The sequence below is a fragment of the Drosophila grimshawi genome, unplaced genomic scaffold (genome assembly GCF_018153295.1).
Source record: "Drosophila grimshawi isolate 15287-2541.00 unplaced genomic scaffold, ASM1815329v1 contig_1377, whole genome shotgun sequence".
NCBI lineage: Eukaryota > Metazoa > Arthropoda > Insecta > Diptera > Drosophilidae > Drosophila > Drosophila grimshawi.
Genome location: NW_025062900.1, coordinates 12,954,537 through 12,976,597, shown reverse-complemented (window position 1 = coordinate 12,976,597; position 22,061 = coordinate 12,954,537). Strand labels below are relative to the sequence as shown.

Here is a 22,061-nt window from a genome sequence, read left to right as displayed (position 1 = left end):
ACTCAAATTTCGATAATTCTTTTCAATTCAATGCTTTTTTTCCTCGACTTGAGGAATATAATAACACGCATATTTTTGTTTTCTCGACTGGATATGCTGTTAAATTTTTATTCTGCAATATGACAACCAATCTTTCGTATATAGTGGTACAAATATAGTTGTACAATCCGGCAGTCTTCGCCGTCATAAGTGACCGAAGCAAAAGGCGAATAATTAAAAAGTTTTAAAAATACTTGGAAGTTCTGCGCATATAAGACTGTAAAATATCGGAAACTCGGACAGAAGGACAGATGAACTGGCTATATACACTCAATACCTTAGAGCTTAGTAGTTGCTTGAGCTAGCCTACTTTCAGGCAGCTGTTGTGTACAAGAAGCTTTGGTATTAATACGCTTTACACCTTTCGGATCCAATCTAATCTTAAATAAGTACTTGAGTTCTGCTAATCGGCGTTCAATTGGCCAACACCTGCCAACTCCTAACTGATTTTGTTAGTTTCTTACCAATTGCCAAAATGCGCAGCTCGTGTTTTATTCTAATTGCTTTGATCGGCTGCACTTTGAGCTCGGCTCGTATTCTTTTCGATGATGAGCTGCGTGAGCTGACGGAATTCCTGCGTCTCCAGATGCATTGTGGCTATCCGGAACGTGGCATTCCCATTCTGGCACCCGCTCACTTGGCCTACAAGGAAGTAGATTTGCAAACCGATGATTTTAGGTGAGCTCTCAATCTATTCGTTGGAAATATATGCCAAAGGTCAATAGCGTTCTCGTTGCAGCTGCCGGGGCAACTTCACAGACTTGACCCTGGTGGGTCTCGATGGTTTCGAGTTCCGTAAACTGCAATGGAATAATGTGCTGCATACAATCAAGTTCGACCTGAACTTTCCCAGCATTCGGTTGAGTAGCGCCAATTATAAGCTAGACATATTGGGGCAATTCCTTGGCGCCGATGGCATCTTAGATTTGGAACTGATTGACTTTCATGCCAAAGGCAGTTTCATATTGCGACCATCGGGCATTGCGAATGGTGTGCACATTGTCCGTTGGAATGTTGACTGGGGTCTTGGCAAGTCCATTTCCCGAACTACGTTCTCTGGGAAAAGTAAAATGTTCACCAAGTTTATGAATTTAATCATCGATGACTTCATCGATTTGACCATTAACGATAATCCGGAGGAGGTTGCACAATTCATGGAAGAGCTGATTGTGCCGCCGATGAATTCAGTGCTGGCGAATGTTGCTTGGTACGAGATAGCCGCTATCATTATGGGACTGGTGGAAGGTCTGATACCCGTAGAGCCCATTTGTTAAATATATATGACTAACATTTAACAAAATGGATGTTCTCGTTATATTCAAATAGCTTTGTATACACAAAAATCTAGTTCCTTCAGTTTCCACTACTTTTGCAGACTAGTACATTTTGATATGAATATTTCATAATAAGCAATAAAAATGATAAGCTTTGATAAAATGAAGCATGATCTTAATATGTCTGTTATAAATACTATATAATCTTCAAAGTAGAGTGTTTTATGTTTAATTTCAAGGGACAACTTTTTCATAGGTGAAGAAACTTAATTCTTCGATTTTTTTGTTCGCTAACAAATTTAAAATTGAGAAAAACTGACTAGGAAACTGCCTCAAGTTGAGAAACGTTTAACAACTCTCTGGCGCAAGGAATTTCTCAATTAAAACAGTCAGTAGAGCATCAAATTGATTGATACCCCCATCAAATCCTATCAATGCAAACAGCTGCCTATCAAGAACTCAGCCAAACTGAGTAAGGACCAAAGACGCAAACTCCATGCTGAGAGTTGTATAGATATTTAAAATGCAAGTGCCGCGATACACACGTACACATAATACACATACACACTCAAGCCGATGAAAGTGTAATCCTGTTAGGCGAAAGTTGCGACTGGCGCAACTTGCAACCCCCTCACAAATGAAACCGATTTTTCTGATAGAGTTTCCCAAACCCAAACCATGTTGCTCAAATGCGCAATTTTCAGCTTGACTTGTCGCTTGAAACAAATTTCGAGAGGTCGGAGACGGTATGCGGCAAAGAAAATGGCAGGAGCAGACACATGTCAACCTTAATTGAAAAAAAACAAGAAACAACATCCTTTAGCATCCTTTGAGCGACTGCGGCTGTTGTTCATTTACAGGACAGCGCACCTAAAGCGCAGCATACGAGTAAATTGCGCTGCTCGATTACAACAAAGAGAAACGCGATTCCTGCGCCTACCAAATTGCCTTCATCGTTGACTTAACGTACACAAAAACCGAGTCTCAACTACGTTTCAAATTAAAACGCATTTATGGCGCAGCATGGAAAAAGAAAAACATCTTTAAATAAACAGGGACCAACACGAATGAAAGTGAAGCGCTGGAAATCTGCCAGGAGTCGCCTAGGAACCCTGGCTGTTGCCTCTGAACTCAATTACATTTTTTGGCTTCTTGTTTTTTTGCAAACTTTTGATTTATGTGCGAGAGATGCCATTGTTAAAGGCGCATTCTCTTCATTCCCAAACCCGTACCGTTAATGAATCTTAATTTCTGTGTTTAACAATTCCGCGCTCAAGTGGCGCTCTCATAAATTTTAAATACCATTCGCCACCCCTTTTTTATGGCAAACAGTTGCCTTTCAGAAACAAGAACAATCTGCATGCAAATATTTACGGCTTTTGTTCCAACAAAGCGGTAAACTGTAAGCTAAAAGTTGCCGCATAAAGTTTTCAATTAACTTGACGCTCTGCTTGAGCTTTGAAAAGAAACTTGGTTTGAGAACACAACCACGGGCAAATAAAGCCGTTGTCTTAGGCGGTTGACAGCGGTTTAAAAGATACATCTTAATGATGGAAATTACAAAAGTTGGTGTGTTCTTAAAGTAGGCATACAAATTCTATATAATAAATATATTTTAAATGTTCTTAACATCAGTTAGGTCTAACCTTTCTTTAATATTTCTAATAAAGTAATAAAAATAATAATATATCGTTCTTATAATGGAAAATACCCAAATCCAGGTGCTAAACTACCCGCAAAGATGGTTGTGGATAACAAATTCCAATCTGTCCATTCTGCTGACATACATATGTAAAACTATGCCACGAACCTAGGCTGTTTGCGGTCCAAACACAAATATCGAGGCTAATCAAACCAGGCCAAGCCAGGGGGCAGTGGACAAAACAGCGTCCATTGAAAAGCGAAAGTTTTGAATCAGGGCTATAATGATTTAAGGGCTTTCGGAAAATTGCATCGTAAATGTCAACAAAATTGAACAAAGAGATGAAACTTTGCAGCCAAGTAGTGCAAATGTTCAAGGATACCCAAGTGAATGGAGCAAGGACTACGGCAATCTCAGCCGTTAAGGACAATGGACAAAGCGCAGGCTGTTCGTTAGGTCGTAAAACTGCGATATGGACAATGCAAACACCGCAGGATAGTTGCGATGTGAGTGCGAGTGTCTTTTTTGTATGTGTGCTGAGCACGTACTCAAAGGAAAGGACATTTTTCCTGTCCGTTTCTTTCTGCATTATGACAGCCACAAGTCCGAGCCGTATGCAAGGTGTGTTTGCCACAAAGACTTATAAATTGCAAATGAAATGAGCCAAAACGAATGAGATATCTTAAAAGGATCCCAAAGTAAAGATGATAAACGGATCAGGAGTTTCGAGTTTCGATTTTGCACTAATTAACAACAAATAAAGTGAATACAAGTATTTCGAGTAAAATGATAAAAGAGACAAATAGACAAACAACCTCGGCTAAAGGAGAACATCTGCTGCAGTTTTTAACGGGTGTTTTAGAGCTAAACAGACAAACACACGCAATGCCAGTTGCATATTTGAGGTCAGAGAAGGAAGTGTTGAACCAATCCGACCACCCGTTGAACTCCCGCTGAGTGCCAGGGCTCGTGCATTGGTTTGAACTCTCTCTCTCTCTCTCTCTCTCCTCAATCGGTTGACAAAGCAACGGGCCAACAGAACCAGCCGACCAGGACCCGAATTGAGATGTCCCGCTGACGCTCTCGGTCGGCACTCACAAATCCGATTATGGATTTTCGCTTATGGTAGTATTTTATATGTGTATATATTTGAACGCATGTATATTCCTTTGCCTTTGGCATTGCTTTCGCATTATGGCTATAATTTATGGTAGAAGCGATTAGAGCGTATTAAAGCCGTATGCAATAAATTGATAATTTTGTTGTATTTAGTTGATGACAGGGTTTTGCGACTACTTTCTATATACTTGTAGTGCGTATTTGTTTGTGTTTAATCATGGAAATCTTATCGCACATGCCTAACACAGAAAGGAAATTAAATGTGATTAGTTTATGAAGAAAAGATGATTGAACTTAAAATTAGAATACATTTAATAGTCAATGTTTTTAAATAAGTTGAGATTTTTAAGATTAATAAATGTGATAAGCTTATGAGGAAAAGATGATTGAACTCAAAATTAGTCAAGGTTTTCTGTAGAAAGTATCAAGAGATACTTTGACGATGCAGGAAAACTCTTGAGAAATTCTTTAGAAATATTTGGGATTGCTTTCATCTTACTAGTTTATTCAGGTTCGCTTACTTAAAGTATGATAGCATCTATGTTTACTAGAAAACACAAAAAATACTCGTTTACAGCTCCTTTAACATAAGATATCTACTTCGTTCTAGAGTTCTTAAAGAGTTTCCTTAATAGTGCGAACCACACAAGTTGCTTCGGTTTGCCGTTAATCGAAAGGATAACGTTTCATCTATATGCTGGTAGCATTCAATGCTAACAAACCTCGGTCAAAGCAACCCACATGTGGCTGTCTCTGCAGCAGTTAATCAATCAATCCTTTCAATTACACTTCAAACGCAGTGGTTAATCCTTGCTCGACTTGCAGGAGGCGCTATAGCAAACATTGATATATGACTTATTGGACCTTTGACAGCTGTCAAACCAGAGTTGGAGACACACTTGCAATTATTCGTATGATACAAAGAGCACTCAGAGCGCTTGCTCCCATTAGCATTACAAAAAAGTCCAGTGCTGTGTTATCCTATAGCCACCACCAAGACCAAGACACACCATACCAGGACAGGATAGGCCAGGCCACGCCAGCTGTCTTAAGAAATCTGATGTGACACTTTTGTCAAATGTTTACACCTTTAACCCTTTGGGCGCCATTGTTTGAGCGGGCATCTGCATAGGGCCAAGGGTTACAATATCCGGATCAGGAGCACCAATTGTCAATGAATTGTTGGCAATGTTTTGTTAATTTTATGTTTAATTAGTGGCATTTGTTTGGATTTGTTGGGCTTAGCGTTCCATAACGGGGCTGCACAAATCGATAGACCAAAATAAAATGTACTATAGAAGATATTAAATTGCCGTAGATATTATATTGCCTTTTCTGTGTGCTTTTACTATTTATGTTATGTTTTTTTAATAAATAAAAATATTAAAAATTAGATCCATATTTTGAATAGTTGAATTTATTTAGAGGTATTAAACTTATAATTGAAGTCTATTTAAAAGAAAATTTATTTTAGTATTAATTCAAAATAACTAGAAAATTTAACAACACTTTATAAATAATACGAATACCATGTTAAAATAGTATCTCCAAAATCTTTATACCAATACCAAGAATTGCACTTACTTTTGAATATAGATATTATAAGGTCTTAAGGGAGCTTGATCTCATGTATCAACCATAGTGAAATAAAGTTATTGACGCCTGTCAGCGACTACAGCAACAAACCCAAGCAGAACTCCAAAACCCAACTCAAACCATTCATCAAAATTATGTCAAATCATGCAAGCGGCTGTGTAAAAAAAAAAACATAAAAATAAAAAAAACCATTATGGAAAATGCAACTGCCGTCAAAATGCTAATGAAAATCAATGCAAAAGTGCATAAAACCGCCAAGATTTCAGTCACAGTCGAGTTGTCCGAAGGTGCAGGAGCAGCTGCTGCTGTAGCTGCCACATGAAGCTGTCATGTTTTGGGCAAACAGACACGCAGGCGCACGGGACATGGACACAGACAGACAGACAGACAGACTGACAACAATTACAATTTTCCTGCAGCGTCATCTTGTCTCGGGCTCATCATATTTTCCTGCGGCTTCCTTTAGCTGATTTGCATTTTTAATCTCATAAGGATGCTGTCTTATGCTCAGGCATTGTCCTTACCATATTCTCTTCGGCTGCTTCTTGTGGTTTGCCCAAGCTGCAAACTGAAAAAAAATTGTTCATGTTGAAAAAAAAATTGAAAACCGAAAAAAAGTGAGTCCCCTGGTTTCTGATCTACATTTGTTTAATCCTGGATTTGTGACACGCCAGCGTGAGTTGCTCGCCTGTGTAATCCTGTGTCTCCTGCTCGTCTGGCTGTCTGTTACGCTTGAATAATTACTCTAATTAAAAGTCCTTTATGAAATACAAACAAGAAAACTGTTTCGGTCTTAGCTTTCATGTTGTCAGGCTTAAGATTGAAGCGGATTTCTTTTCGAGCTCTGCAAAGGTTTCCAATGAAAAAGTCGCTGTAGATTGTCATCTACGAGATTCTTAATGAACTGGGAATGAGTCGATCGATTTTGAGCTGGGTTTTATTTCTGACTTAATTAGCTTGATCATAATATCGTAGATAAGATCTAGCTATGTAAATATTATGGAACTTGGGATTAAACTTATTATTATTATAATGATCTTAACAATTGAAGTAAGTTTTATACTTACTCGCCATATATGATATCTAGCATCGAAGAATATTATGTTACTTAAAGTTAAGATTAGTATTAATTAAAAATTGAATGCTGCTAACTATATTTCTTAATATTATTGATTAAAGATATGTGTTTGTGATTGTGCATCTTCAAAATGGTCTTTGTCCTAATGCTTGACTGAACTTTAAGCAGTTTTGTATAGTTGTTACGCCCATATCAGATCCGATTAGGGTTCCGTTTCCATGTCTACAAGACAATAGCTGCGGTAATCGATCTGTTCTTGTCTCTCAGAGGGCAGAGAGAATAGTCCACGCACTTTCGAAATAAATCATAGAAAACTGAATGAGATCAATGCCAAGACGACACAAATTATATGAAAGTAATTTCCTAGATGAGAGCACATTGATAAAGAACACAATAAATAATGAATACAAGAAAAAGAAAAAAACATAAAAAACTGAAAACGATCTTAAAAACTGTACCGCAGTTCTCTGCGGACTATTGTCATTTTGCGATGTCATCAAAACTCAATCAATTTGCGGTTGAGAAAAGTTGAAACATTTTTGATGCCTGCTATGATTTATTTGTAACGGTTCAGTGGCTCTCGACGCTTGTTGCACTTGAGTGCAACATGCAATCGCATGTCCTGGCCACAAAGTCAAGTCATTAATCATGCCCCTAGGAAGCTGCTGCTGCTGCTGCTAATGATGATTTTTATTTTCGTTTTTCATTTTTCGCAAGTATTGAATAGGAAGTCGCTTGCTTAACATGAGGATAACACAGGATAACCGCAACATTTTTGCCAGTCTCTTTGCTCAAAATCAATGAATCAAACCCGATGAATGAATTGAACTTGCTGCCGCAGAGTTCACACTTTCAGAGAGTTGACATCGCTTGAGATTCATTAATCACTAATGCAGTCTCATTAGTGTGTAAAAGTTTTGGGTATTTCTTGTCATTATGTTATTTGCATTTTAGTTCAGAGCAAAAAATTCAAATAGACTAGGAATTATTTGCTCTAGTTTTCTCATACATTGGCAATATACAGCATTAATCAATAAGATATAAAGATACTTTTCCATATAGATGAATATGCATAAAATCAATTTATTTGTATTTTACCTTTTTGTTTTGTTAATATCATTCGATAATATAAAAAAATGATTCAGGAAAATATAATTTTGATGTTTTTCCGCTTGTAGTTTGTAGTTCGATATTGTTTTCATTTTAGTTGTTTCTATACCTAAAAATATCAGCAACTTAAAACTTGTCTCTTATGTATTCTAAATTTTCCCTAATTAGATTTATGTGCTCTTGCACAATTGTTCAGGACTATCCCTAATATTTATTGTGCCCACCCTTTCCTGTTGTTCGACCGACCTGTACACGCACTTATGTAAATATAACCTCGAATTAAGAAAACTCTCAGTCTTTTGGTTGCTTGTACATATATCCATAAGACTTCGGGGCATATCAGCTGAGTTACGCCTCTCAGTGATCAATCGAGCTTGTTGTCAAATTGAATGGGTGGGGCTCTCAAAATGTAAGACCTAAAATGCAAAACAGTTGACAAAAGCCGCAGGCAGGCAGGTCCCCATTTCCCATATGAGGCTGGCTGAGTCTTGAACCTTGACGAACCCGACCGCCAACTGAGCGAGGGCACAATTATTAGCACTTAAGCGACACGTTTGGTGCCTAAAACAGCAACACAGCAACAGCGACAACAACTCGCGTATTCTTGCCACATCCTGACGCTGCTGCTGGGGCAACCCTTAACGGCAGCCGGCACAAGTGTCGATGACACTTGGAGGGATTTTTTTTGGGACGTTTACCACAGGATGCCATACCGAAGGATATGTTGCTGCAACGTTGCATGTTACCGTTTATTTTTTGTGAGCATCAGGTAAAGGGTTAAGACGTGCCTCCCCGGGGCACGTCCTGGCAAACACTTAAGCCAAAGTTAAACGCTTCGAGTGTCGTGTTTTTGTTTTTATTTGCGTGTGTTCGTGTTGCATCGTCGTACTCCGTTTTTTATTTTTCTTCAATTTTGTAATGCCCTAAATCGATTGCAAATGGGTATATCTGCAATTTCAGAGACTGCAACAGCTATAGTTTAAAGATTTGTAATATAAGTTATCGTATAGCATACACAGAATCAATTTTGTTTCAATAACTTTCGCCGTTTCCGAGATATAGATGAAAATCTATTACAGATTGTAATAAGAGCTACAATTTTATATTTGACCTTGTCATAGTAGTTTTCCACTTTAAAGATAACATTGAACTTTTAATAGGTATCTCCTTGTCGAGCATTCTCAACCAGAGCATTCTTACTTGTTTTTTTTTTTGTATGTTTATTATTCGGTTGAGCTCAGCAGGAGTCTTCTGGCTCCTTGCAGTTGCTACGGGATTCGCTTCTTTTCGGTGCTGCCCAACCCAAATCAATAGGAATTCCGAAAACTTTTGCTTTAATTCGCTTAAATTGGCGGCAGGACATTGCGACGCATATGGGTTATTGTGTGCGAAAATTCTTAAAGGATTGCCTGCGCCGCTTCCTCCCCTCTTCCGCTAACTCTGCCGCTCTGTCAATTGTTTTGTGCCGAGCTGTTGTCACAGCTAAAGCGCTTTAATTTTGATTGCATTCGATTTGTTGTTGTTTTTGTTAATATTTTTTTCCTCTTTGATTTTGTTTGCTGCGTTGTTTGCACAACTCTTTGACAAATTCGCAGCCTTGTTCCGGCCAAGGCATCCCATTTTTCGGCATCCTTTGGCAAGGATTAACTATTTAGGTATTCGTGTGTTCTCAGACACACGAAAGTGGCACAGATCTCCGCTATTAGTTTTCGCATTTAAGTTGTTCTCGTTCTCGTCCCTCTTCCTGTTGCTGTCGCATTGAGGTTCTCTAAATTCGCAGCTTGTTCTTGTGTGTTTTCTTGTTGTGGGATTTCATTTTGTTTCGATTAGCTGCTCTGTGTGTGAATAGATTCCGTGTTGTTTGTAACAGTTATTATGGGATTTTGGCCATGCAGGTGAGGTCTTATATAGCAGAATGAGAGAGAAGCAGAGCGAGAGTGAGAGGGTTGTGTAAGTTATTGACAATACAGTTTGTTGAGAATCTGTTTAAAAACCCATTCAATGTGATAGGATTCAATTAAAATTTGCTGAATTACATTTCGCTATTTATTCAATCTATCTTTAATATCTAGCATCAATGTTACTGACAAACAAATGGGGTAAACTAATTGTAGAGAAAAAGAATCTAATCTAATAAATGTCTATATTAATATTTAATAAACTAATTTCTACAAAAGATTAGATTAAAAACTTCGCTTATATAATTTAGTTTACTACATAGTAAAAGAAATCAAATTACTTCTGATATTATCATTTATAACCTGTGCTTAATATAGGTAAGTAAATTATAATTAATGTATATACTTGTATGCGAAGTCATTCCATAGAAATATATATACGAATTAAGAGTGGGTTGGGCTGTATCTCAAAATCAATTCAATATTATAGCTGTTCCCTAGCCAGTCCCCAGCTTACCAAGACAATCGATAGCAAAAACGTTAACTAAATGAATGTTGACTGAAACTATTGCTTTTATCCCCTTCACATAGTTATCCACTCTATTTCCTGTGCTCAACTCCATAATCCTCACGCAATGCACAACCTGATGGGTTTTTTCTTTTTTTGTTTTTGGCTTGTGCTTGTTTTTGGCTGGCTGACATTGACAAAATGCCAGTTTCAGGATTTATCGGTAGCTGCCACCGCCTACCTGACATTTGTAGCGCATCAGGCAACTGTCATTCACTGACTTGTTGTTTGCCATGCGAATGCTAAATGTGATTTGTGAATGCGAAAAATTCCAGTGTGCTGCGGTGGCCATTTTAAGGCCTGGCTGTTGATCCTTGGCAAGAAATCCTTTTAAGCATTTTTGCTTTCGCAAGTAATTAGTTGACTGTCAACGTTGGTTTGGTATGTGCCAGAGCTAAAGGGATTTGCCAATTTACTGGCTGACAAGGAGGCCAACACCTGCGCAAACATATTGCCATAGCTGCCCGGCTGCTGGGCTTCTGAATCCCCGCAAGAAGCGAGCGCGCGCCTTCACATGCAACGCTGGAGGCAATCTATCAGCAGGGCTAACAATTCCTTGGAAATGTGTTGCAACCTACTTTGATGAAATGTTGTCGGCCCAAATGAGAAATTGCATGTGCCGCTTGTTTGCGCATCATTTCACGTGTCCTGCATATCCTGGCAGCACATGAAACTAGGCTTCACATTAAAAGGATAACAGCGTCAGACAGTCAACAACATCAGCAGTAGCAGTAGCAGCAGCAGCAGCAGCTATTAAATGGGTTTTACTCTGCATTGATGGGCCTGCAGTGTTACAGAAATGTCCTGAATGTCCTCCATGTCCTGTATGTCCGTCTTGTGCATTGTGCATAAGAAAGTGGGTCGGCGGTTTGTTGTCGCAAAAGCTGTCGGAGCCCATTGAATGCCATGCAATACGGACAATGGCGACAACTCCTCGGCTCCTGTCACATCCTGACGTCAGACAAATTAGCTTAAGCGAGTGGATTCTTTTCATTCATTCTTCTTCTGTCCCTCACACACACACACCCTCAATTTGGGGCAAAGTTGTTTCCATTTGATTTACGAGCCGCATAGAATAATATCTTTAAGGATATCACAGCTGTTGGCAATCATCGAATCGATCGACGATCTGTTACGCTTCGTGTTGATAATTGATCTTGATAACTAATACGAGGCGTGACAATTGGCAATTAAACTTTTTATAGACTGTGTCAAATCATCAGGTCGAAGAATGGATTGTGGCTCAAAGCAAAGGAGGGAAAGAAGCCGGCAAGATGTGTGTTATAAAATGTGAACTAAAAAATGAAAACATTTTTATCATGTTTTCTTTTTATACGTTTTCAAAATAAGTGCAAACTGATCATTAAGAAGTCTGATATGAGTAATACTATAATTTTATAAAGGTACCTTTTTAGTCTTTGGTAATTCACATACAGTCAGAAAGAAAATCGGCCTTAATTTAAAAAAAATCTACTTTTGGCGCTTACTCACCTTATTATGCAGGAGTTAATATTTTTAAACGAAAAGTGTCTTTATAAAATCCAATGTTCTTAAACAAGAAAATCATGCTAACTTCCAGACTCGTTGTCAGAGCAATTTTTTTGTCTGAGTGTACACTAAACCCAAAATTGCATTAAAGAAAGCTCTCATTGTAAAACACGAAGTTGTGCAAACATTTCTTTGACAGGCAGCTCAGCAGTGGCATGCAACATGCATATTAAAAGTAATATCCTCCCTCCATTATGCCTCGAATTTTGCTCAATTATGCCGATGAGATGGCTTCATTTTTATAATGTCCGTAAAAGGAAACCATTTAGCTGTAATTGTTTGGCTGCCTCACGTGATTTCAGTTAATTTCCTTGGAGGTACTGCATAATTGACAAATGCCAAGCAATTTGCTGCAGTTACTCCCAAAGGACAATGACCGCATCCTTATATGCATATGTGTCTAGATAGCTATAGACCAAGAGAGAGAGAAAAAAGGATATGAATAGTCATATGCAAGCACAATTTGCACGCTGCTAGTTGGCCATTAAGTTGCGGCACATGTCCTTTGGCTATTCAGCTGGCCAACAGGCCTTCCTGGCCTGCTGTGGAATGCTTTGCGTGTCGAATGGTGGCTACTACTAACGAAGCTGGTAGCTGCACCGCTGCCCTCCTGCCCCGCAGTGCGTGTTGCAATTGTCCGTGCACGAGACACGGACACGCGTCATATTTTAATTATGACAGCCGGCCCAGACTCTGTCCAGCGGTCAGTAAGTCAGGCAGACAGAGCAACCCCTTAGCGCTGCAGTGACCAGAAACAGGAAACAGGATATGCCACACGGCAGCAACAGCAACAGCAGCAGCAGCCCCGCAAAACTCTCACCTTTGTTGACAGATTAGTGGCGATCGCTGTGCATCATAAACTTGACATTTTTATTTGACACTTTGATTGTTTTAAGCCTGTCATAATTTTTGATACGCTTTCGGGCATGATTCTACAGGCTAAATCCCACATTCTTATAGCTGAGGCACGTAACAGACGCATTTGGTTTAGTTAATTGGCAAAATGTTGTGAAAAATTGGTAAATTTTAAATCAGTGACTAAAGAAACTATGCTCTGCAAATCTATAAGAGTAAAAAGGGAACTTATTTATTTAACTTTTCGGAATAAAAGCTCAAAATATATGTTTTTAAAGCTGGCATATTTTACTATATTTAGTAAAAAATGGTAATCAGCCTCGCTTTCTTGAGAATAGAGTCAATAAAGCCTAGAAATTTACAACTTTTAGCATTTATATTTTAAACATTAATAAACCTACTTAAATCTAAATAATGACACAAGAATATGTAGCAGCTACAGCTATGAATTTGGGGTTATAAGTTCGTAAAGTTGAACTCAAAATGCACTCAGTGCAGATCCGCAAATCTTTAAAAGTTGTAAACTGTTTTTGGGTAGAGGGAATCTATCAGTCTGTCATTCTTCACTTGCGGCTGCCTCCTGCATATTTTGCATAGTTCGCGATGCGCTCTTTGTGCTCTTTGCTAAACAAACTCGAATTAATGAGTGCATTTTCATTTGCTGCTGGAACCCAGCTCGTCAAATGTGCGCAAATTTGCCAATTATGCGGGCAATGCGCAAAAAATAGGGAAAAAATTAATAATAAAAGTCAAGGTGCAGCAAAAATAGCGCGGCACTTGACGCACGACCCGTGGCATGCACATGCAGGGGGTGGGGTGCATAGCTGCGGGGTGATTCTGGCTGCACATGCGCAAGCAGCGGGCAGTCTGTGTGTGTGTGTGTGTCGCGTGTTCACTTTAATTTCATTACACTGCATTCTGCTCATTACAGCTCGCATTTTAATGAACTACCCCCCACCCCCTCGCGTATCCTGTGACAGGATTTTGCGCGGCGGGACGAAGCGCAGGCGCAGACAGTTTAAATGGACGTGTGCTAAGTGCACTATTTTTTTCTTTCTGCTTTTTTTTTCGTTTAGGGTTGCATTTTTACATTTCCCCCCTTCTGGCAGCGTTTGACCAACGGTCAAAACGGTCTGCTGAAATCCTTTGTCAAGTCTGCTTGTTGTTGCTGCTGCTGCTTTCGACTTTTTAAGCTTTCAGTTTGTAATGCCTGCAGTGGCTGTTGGCCAGCAGAGGGGTTCAGTTTGGACCGCTGCACTTACACACACACACATTGACATTTTTGCTACCCTAATTTGATTGATGTCTCAACTGACCGTTGAGTGTCGGCGGGTTTGGCGGGCGGACAGGCGGTTGGTTGCCTGCATTTAATGGTTATCAAGCCTAATGTCATTTGTCAGTTTTTTCTTTTATTTTATTGTGTTCAAGTATATTGAAGTTATCTGATCTAAATGGAAAGCATGACAAATGCTAAAACAATGGCAAATACTCGAGTGTGGAGAGTGGCTCTTGCGCATATTACGATATTCTTAGTCACAGCTAGGAATAGGTACAGTTGAGTGATGGTTATCATTATCTATCTGTATTTCTAACTTTGGCCAATTACATAATCCTTTAAAGATCTAGGTGTTTTTAATCACCTATAATCATATTAACGGGTGCATTTAGGGATAACCTGTTCCATTAACTACATTATATAGAAATCTATTCATAAATCTATTATCATACAACAAATATTATCATCATGTAATCCAATATTTAAGTACACTTCTCAGCTCTGCACAATAATATTACCGACAAATATTAAGTATGTCTGTTTTGAAAGCGTTGTGAAGATGATCCTTTGCTATCCCATTAACATAAGCATATGCAAACGTCTATTAACATATTTAGGTATAATATCATGCATGAAACTCTATTATTATTATAACTATACCATCAACATGATGACGCACTGTCCATAGAGCTGACTCTCCTCAAAGCCATCAAACCCCCCAAAGAGCCATCAATTAGTTTGCATAACGCATGTTTGTACTTTCCCATTTGACTACAGTTGACTACACCAGCAGCACCAGCAGCACGTGGCTGGGTAGGGATGGTGTGGTGAGGAGGTCGTTTATATGGTCAGCGGCAGCTGTAATAACCAAAACATGAGCTAACCATGATAGCCAGCAACTTTCTTCATCACCTTCACACCCAAATACACACATCACATCACATCACATTACATCATATCACAATGTGATGCTTTAATCCGAGCAGCTGCCGCTGTTCCATATTTGAGCACCCAAAAAAATGAAAAGCAGCCACCCAAGCAAACACTTTGAAGTAGGTGCAGCTTATGCAAACATGAAAATTTGGAAAAATGGGTAGCGGAAAATGTTGGACCGCAATGTGGAACTGGACGCGGATGCTGTGTCTTTTTTTTTTAGTGGTTTTTGTTGTTCCTGTGTCGGCCACTAAATGGTTTTCTTTTTTTCATCAAATATCATAACATCTAGATATGAGCTTTGTATTATTATCAGATGTTGGACTCGTCTAACTCGTCCCCAGCCATAGGCGAAAACGCGCGTTGCATTCATAATGTGTGCTGATATGGCTAAGCAGACAGTTGGACAACCCCTTTTGACAGCTCTAATTCTGACTCGTATTCCGGCAGAATCCAACCCCTACTCGTACCCCTCTCGGCCCACTAATGAGCACACTTGAGCAAGTCGAGCGAATCCTGCACTCACTTGCATACTATTTGTTTTTCAACGCTAATGAAGTGAGTCGCTTCGCATCGGCCCCCTCATGTCCTGCTGCAGGACATGCATTGTGCGTCCATCAAGCAAATCAAAAATGCAACGACAACAGCAACGGAAATGGAGAAAAGTTCACTTTGAGCTGCCGAAGTGGGAATACTCTTGCAAATACAATTTTCATGTATGGAAATATAATCGCAGCCAGAAGCTCTCCAAATTTAGAGAGCATTTTTTCTATTTCTTGATTTAGATCTAGATCTTGATCAGGAATATATACAATTTAAGGTGTCGCTGATGCTTTCTTAGGCCTGTTACTTTTCAACAACTTTATTTTCAACTTTTATCCATTTTCAATCGGTTAATGTCGTGGCACATTCCATGGCAAAATTTGAATACCTTCTGTTAGGGTGTAGTTCAGCCAAATCCGTGTGGGGGTTGGCCAACAATGGGTTAAGGTAATACAAACCCGTTTTGGCTGGCTTATCTGGAACTCAGAAATCTATTGTCCTGCTCGGTTAGCTCTGGACAAGCACGAGCTGAGTTGCAGACAGCAAACTGATGTTGACGTTGTCCTGTTGCCTCTTTTTTTATTATTATTATTTTGCTGCGTTGCTGCGTATTTTAATGCCGTATAAATTTGATTGTTTAATTGTCCTTTTTTTGTGTGTTCCCTTTTTTTTTTGGCATTTTTTCCATTTCAATTTCAATTATTTTAATTATGCCTTTGGGACGGATCAAGTTTTGCTGTTTGCCGCTAATATAATTAGTTAATTTCCAGCGATTTGTCTGCGGTGAAAACCACAATTAGAATGCGCATAGGACACGCGTCACATGCGTCCTGGAGCAGAGAGGGGTAGGAGTGAGTTTTTTCATTTTTTTTTTAGTTTCTGGTAGCGTTTTGTATTTTTACCTATCGCATATCGTTATCAGCAGTTTTGGGGGGTTGCTGCATCAGGCCAATCAAATGCGTTATCCTTGCGTAAAATCCTTGGCTAGCTGGCCGCAAGATTAATGTCGGTCATATCCGCACATCTACCGATAACTTGACATTGAAATATGCCGCAAGATCTACACAAGACATTTACCTACAACCCCCCTTTTCTTTGCCTCTGCCTTTGCCCATTGATTGATTTGGCACACAAATTTCTCGTGATCTTGAGTCGATTTTTGCCAGAAATTCGATTTCTATTTGATTTCTGGCCGACTTTCACAAAGAAAAATTCGTTTTCTTTTTGCAATTTGTTTGCAATTTTCAATTGTTGATTTAGGGCAAAAATCCGTTGGTTGTTGGATCAATTGATGGATATACTTCTCGGTACGGGTACATAATTAATTATAGAGATTCGCCTTATGTGGCTTATAAATATTGGCAATTTCTTCAATTTCTTTCGATTTACCTAATTCCAGCTAAACCATTACATATATTATTCGTCAGCAATGAGTGTTTGTTAAATATACCTTTCTCTTTTTGTCTATTTTTTGCAGGTAAGCCTGATTACATCAACTGTTGCGATCATCGAATGACTAAGTATATATACTATATAATTTGTACATTTAATTAAGTCGCTTTGTTTGGCTCTGATATCATAATTTATTGCTGACTCAAAGATGAGGGCATACAACTGCTAATATGAGTTTTTTTTTTATTAGTATGCCAAAATTATCTATACAAACATTATATTATCAAATGTGTATAAAACAATTTCCCAAAAAGTTCCTATTTAATTAATTTGAGTTTTGTGTATAAATGAAATAATAAGTAAATCATTGGATTGAGGATGCAAATAAAACAACGAAAGGTAAAATGCACTGAATATTTATACGACATATAACAAAATATTGAATGACATTTTCCATATTCAGCTGGCTTAAATGAAGACTTATGTTTTCTTCTTTTACAAGACTTGTTGGGATATTATAAAGTCTCGCAGTTCAACTATGTTTTTTGGCAACTCTTTTGGGTTACCTTCACTTACCTCCAATTTGGCACAGCAAATTAAACATGCCAAAATGCTGCACTTACATAAATTGCAGGCGAAATTATCTGCTTTGTGACAGGCGCATCAAATGCCCTGGGAACAAGGAGGAGTACTACAAGGTATATTGATATGATGTTGCTGGTAATGATCATTGGTAATGCGATCATAAAACCGTCATACGAGAAGGCACAACAACGTCGTAAAGTATCTCAAAAAATTGCAACAAAATGTCCATATGATTTTTGTTTTTTTTTTACAATATTACATTTTGCACGCCATTTAGGAAATCCGTTGAAGAAGAATAAGTTGCACGAAATGGATTTGCAGTTACACCCCTTGACACAAAGAATGTAGAAAATTGCATTCAGATTTTGGAACATTTTTATTTTATGTTACCTTTTTTTTTTGGTCGAAACACGTTGCCTCGACTTACATATTTCTAATTTGAACTCTGACCTTGCGTGCACAAGAAAAATTACTCGAGCGTAAGTCGACGGGGCCGAACCGAACCAAACCGAACCGAAATGTAGAATCATCCCTGGAAAAAAGAAGTGAAATATTAATTACAAGTTGTGTTTTAGAGTACTGTGTTAAGTGAAAGGTCTTTGGCAAAGGGTATATCGATGAAAGACAGCAACTAAACGAGTTGACCTACATAGATACTATATTTTTCTAGACATAATATATTGATTGACACTTGGATATACATAGGCGCAATTGGCTTGACTGAATTATCGGTTGGCAATTATTGATTTAATTATAGAACAACCATTTGATATGCATGTATGTCATCGATAACGCAGATTGCATAATTGAACAATTGCTCACAGCCTCGATCCACAAATCCATCGCCAATAATTTCAAATATTTTGTAATGTAACAATTACTCTAAAAAATATAAACACAGACGTGCAGCGTTTCCAGCGAGGGCCGTCAACCTTCCCTCACCCACTGACCGGCCCTGTGGCAATTTATAGGTCTGCCCGCCCCCGCCCCATCGCTCTCGCTTGCCACTCGCACACAGAACACTTGCGTCAGCTATGATCTTGGATTTACGTAGCTGTATAATTGTGCTGGCATATCGTCGAATTGAATACATATAATTTAATTGTTTCATGAAAAATACTCGTCATAATAATTATATTTTCTTTTCGGCTTGCCAGCGTTTTTTTTATCGTTCCAAAGCCGCCAGCTAAAAGAATCTAAAAGAATATTACATTTTGCGTCACTGGATATACCCTTTCAAACTGAACATACTTTTCAATTGTCATTTCATTTGGCTATTTAATAATTAATACTAATTACTCCTGCTTTCAACTGTTATAACTTGTCCAAAAGTGAAATTAAATGAGGAATAACTTTTTTTTGTCAAATATCAACCAATAATGATGGATATACTTAATCAGGATTTTTTGGCATTTCATTTTTGTAAATATCAGCCAATTAAATATTTTCATCAATTTGAGAAAATTCTTTTTTGTATACTTTGCATTTGACTAAACTTTACACTTTAATAACTTGCCCAAAAGTGAACTGAAATTAGGAATACAATATTTTTTTGTAAAGTAAAATTAAATTTAAATCATAGATTTTAAAAACTCTCAAATGTCAACCAATATATGATAACGATAATGATACGTTGATTTAAACGAGATTTGTTGGCATTGAATTTTTATAAATTTGTGCAAATTAAATATTCTTCGAGAATTTTCATATTCAATTTTCTATGTAAGAGCATTTGAGCTTCGTGCTCCTCCGGGAAAACTTCAATTTATACATTTTGTAGGCCCTGTTTGAAAATTAAATCCACTTTGACTGCTGTGCCAAACTTGCCTGCGGCTCCCTAAGCAACAACGTTGGCCCAAGTTGGGGCTGTCACACACAGCAAAGGGACACAGATTCACTCCACCTTTCTTCTGGGGAACGAGGTGATGGAGGGGGGTCTGCCGTAGTCGCTTTACTTAACATATTTGCATTGACAAGCAGACACATATACATAAATTTCAGTTGTAAGCGGGAGTCTTGGGATTGGGAATGGGAATGACTGCCGCCCCATTAAAATTATTGATTTTATGCCGTCTGCAATTTTGCCCTTTGGCCAAGCAATTGCCCCTGCCAAGTGCCCCTCCATAGCGCGTCCCGCCAGCCCTCTGCATTACTCCTGCGTCTCCATATTTCAATTAATCAACTCAATTTGCGTTTAAAGAGTAAAGTGCAGCAAAAAATGGTACGTGAAAGTGTCTGACTAAAAGTTACTCCTTATGAATATGTGTGAGTCTTTTTCTTACAAAATTGTTGTATAGGGTATTATGAAGTTGATTTAGTCGTTGTGCAGTGAGGAGCATCGGCTATTTTCCGCAATGTTTCAGCGAGTTGGAAGTCGAAGGGTTTGGCTTGCCGCCCTGCGTCCCTCTCGCCTTACTGTGTACCTCTAATAATTATGTCAAGTCGCATTGTTGCACATTCCACAGTCGCAACGCCTTGTCTCTGACTTTTCTGCCCTTTCTCTCGCTCGCACTCTCCTAATGCATTTTCTTTCTCTCTCGTTGCCTTTTTCGCTGTCCAATTTCATGGATTTTAAGTTTTTCATGTTTCTTGAAGCGTTTCACGCTTCATTACAACAAATTGGCGAATAGATGTCGGACGTAATATTTTATGAATTTCTTAGGCCCATCAAGAAAGTTTCGCAATTTTTGCAAATTATGAATTATTAATTATGGCAACCCGATGGAAAAGGGTTACCCTGCACATTCAATAACATGGCCCACGGCTTATGTAGTAAGCGCATTTGGCCGTGAGAACTAATGCGCTTGTAATTACCGAATTTGGGGTGAATCTAAATATGAATAATACTCATGAATAGTGGAACTGACTCAGCTGACTTTTATTCCATGCAAATTATTTCATTATGAATATGAAATTAGTCATTTGAATTGAAACGAATGAGCTGAAATGAGTTTCTAGTGGATTTGGGTCTGCGAGAGTCTCAAAAAGGGATATAGATTACGAAGAGACGTTAAATATTAAAGAATCGGAGATAAGCAAATATATTTAAAATTAAATTATATTACATTAGTTGAATAAATTCCTATTTTAACACATTGGTGTTATGCGAAAGTTTGAAATAAATTCCAAGACTATAAATATATTCTTAAAGTTTGCTGTAATAAACATTTACTTACATGCAGGCCAGAACAAGTTTTTTGTGTAGAGAAATACATATTTTGAATTACAAATGCATTGAAGATGAACTCAACTGTGTTACTTTATTTTTAGCACATAAAGTTGTCAAGAAGAAATGTTTATTGTGTGTTGGTTAAATAACGCTTGGAATCTGTTGAATTTTAGGATTTCATTTTCATCATATCTCGCTTAATTAAACCAAAGCAAATATAAATAAAACTTGTGGTCCACTTTTTTTCTCCAGGAAACAGTTCAAACAGATTCAGTCCCAGTTTTATTCGGGGAACAGAGCAAAAGAAAGTAAATGCAAATTTGTTGTGTAAATGCCGAGTTTGTGCTCACAATTTAAAAATAGCACACAGACTCATAATCCATATGCGATTTTGGAATATCTCGTGAATCATCTTAGTCGCATCTGTGCTGAATACTTGAATGATTTGCGAATACTCATACATACTATTTACAAAAAAAAACAAAAAAAAACTTTCTCTGGTAGATGTTAAAACAAATGAGGCGTTTGCTTCCACTTCCACTTTCCATTCTTCCCCCTTCTATTTCCGCTTGCACATAATCAACTAAATCAAATGTATGAGTTGTCATGAGACTGATGAGTACAAAACCCCTCTCTAAAAAGGGAAACATGACAAATTGCGGCCAGACCGAAAGAGATAAAGGGAAAGAATAGAGTCGAGTTGAGTTGAGTTGAGTGTTGAGAGCGTTAAAGTCACAAAATGAACTAATAAAGCTTGCAAATATTTGCGCAACAGGAGCGGAAATCAGTCGGCGATGGGGGAGGTGGTTGGTCTGCTGGGAGGGTGCTACAAAATGTATCAAATGACTATTGACTATGGGTGGTCGGGGGAGGTGCAGTAGTAGTTGGTGCTGTGGTAGCGGGTGCTGTTTTTGGTGGTTAGCCAACGCCTCATGTGGTATTAAGTGACCAAAGCTCGAGGGAAACCTAATTTGTTTAACATACACACACAATTGCAATTAAAATTTGCTAAGGGTGTAGTTACGGAGGGAGAGGAGGGGGGAAGTCGACAATCGCACCCTCAAGTCAAGTTGTGCACATAATTAGCAGCGCACCGGGAAGAGTGTGTGCGGGGTAGGAGGCAGAATGCTAGTGCGACATTTTGTAGCTCAACTTGAGCTTTTAACCCTTAAGAGCACAGCGCAATTTTATTAACGTCATTTGGTTTTTACTTCTTATCAAGTTGATTTGTGTGACACACAAAAAAAAAGCAGTAAACGAAAACAAAAAACAGTTGCAAGTGAAGTAGCTCAATTGAAAGCGAAAGTGTCGCAACATGTCATGACCCGAGGGGTTAAATTCCAACCAACCAACCACCCACCCACCCATCCATCTGTCCACGCACACTGCAACCCCCACATTTGTAACCGAATGTGCAACATTCGTCAGGCGCAAAT

General features: G+C 38.5%; 2 protein-coding genes across 2 annotated transcripts in view; both read left to right on the top strand.

The window, feature by feature from the left end:
- LOC6562723 (centaurin-gamma-1A) overlaps positions 1-22,061 on the top strand; it is a 62,042-nt gene that overhangs the window by 13,828 nt on the left and 26,153 nt on the right. The window lies entirely within an intron of this gene.
- On the top strand, positions 500-1,476 carry LOC6562120. Its single transcript, XM_001988323.3, has 2 exons — positions 500-717; positions 779-1,476. Exons 1-2 carry the CDS (start codon positions 515-517, stop codon positions 1,311-1,313), a joined length of 738 nt encoding a protein of 245 aa, XP_001988359.1. The 5' UTR covers positions 500-514; the 3' UTR covers positions 1,314-1,476.

What these genes read in the sequence shown, in the direction of transcription:
- LOC6562120 (XM_001988323.3), top strand. Translation starts at nt 515, where the DNA reads ATGCGCAGCTCGTGTTTTATTCTAATTGCTTTGATCGGCTGCACTTTG. An exon ending in TTGCAAACCGATGATTTTAG is followed by an intron (nt 718 to 778) that starts GTGAGCTCTCAA and finishes TTCTCGTTGCAG; the next exon opens with CTGCCGGGGCAACTTCACAG.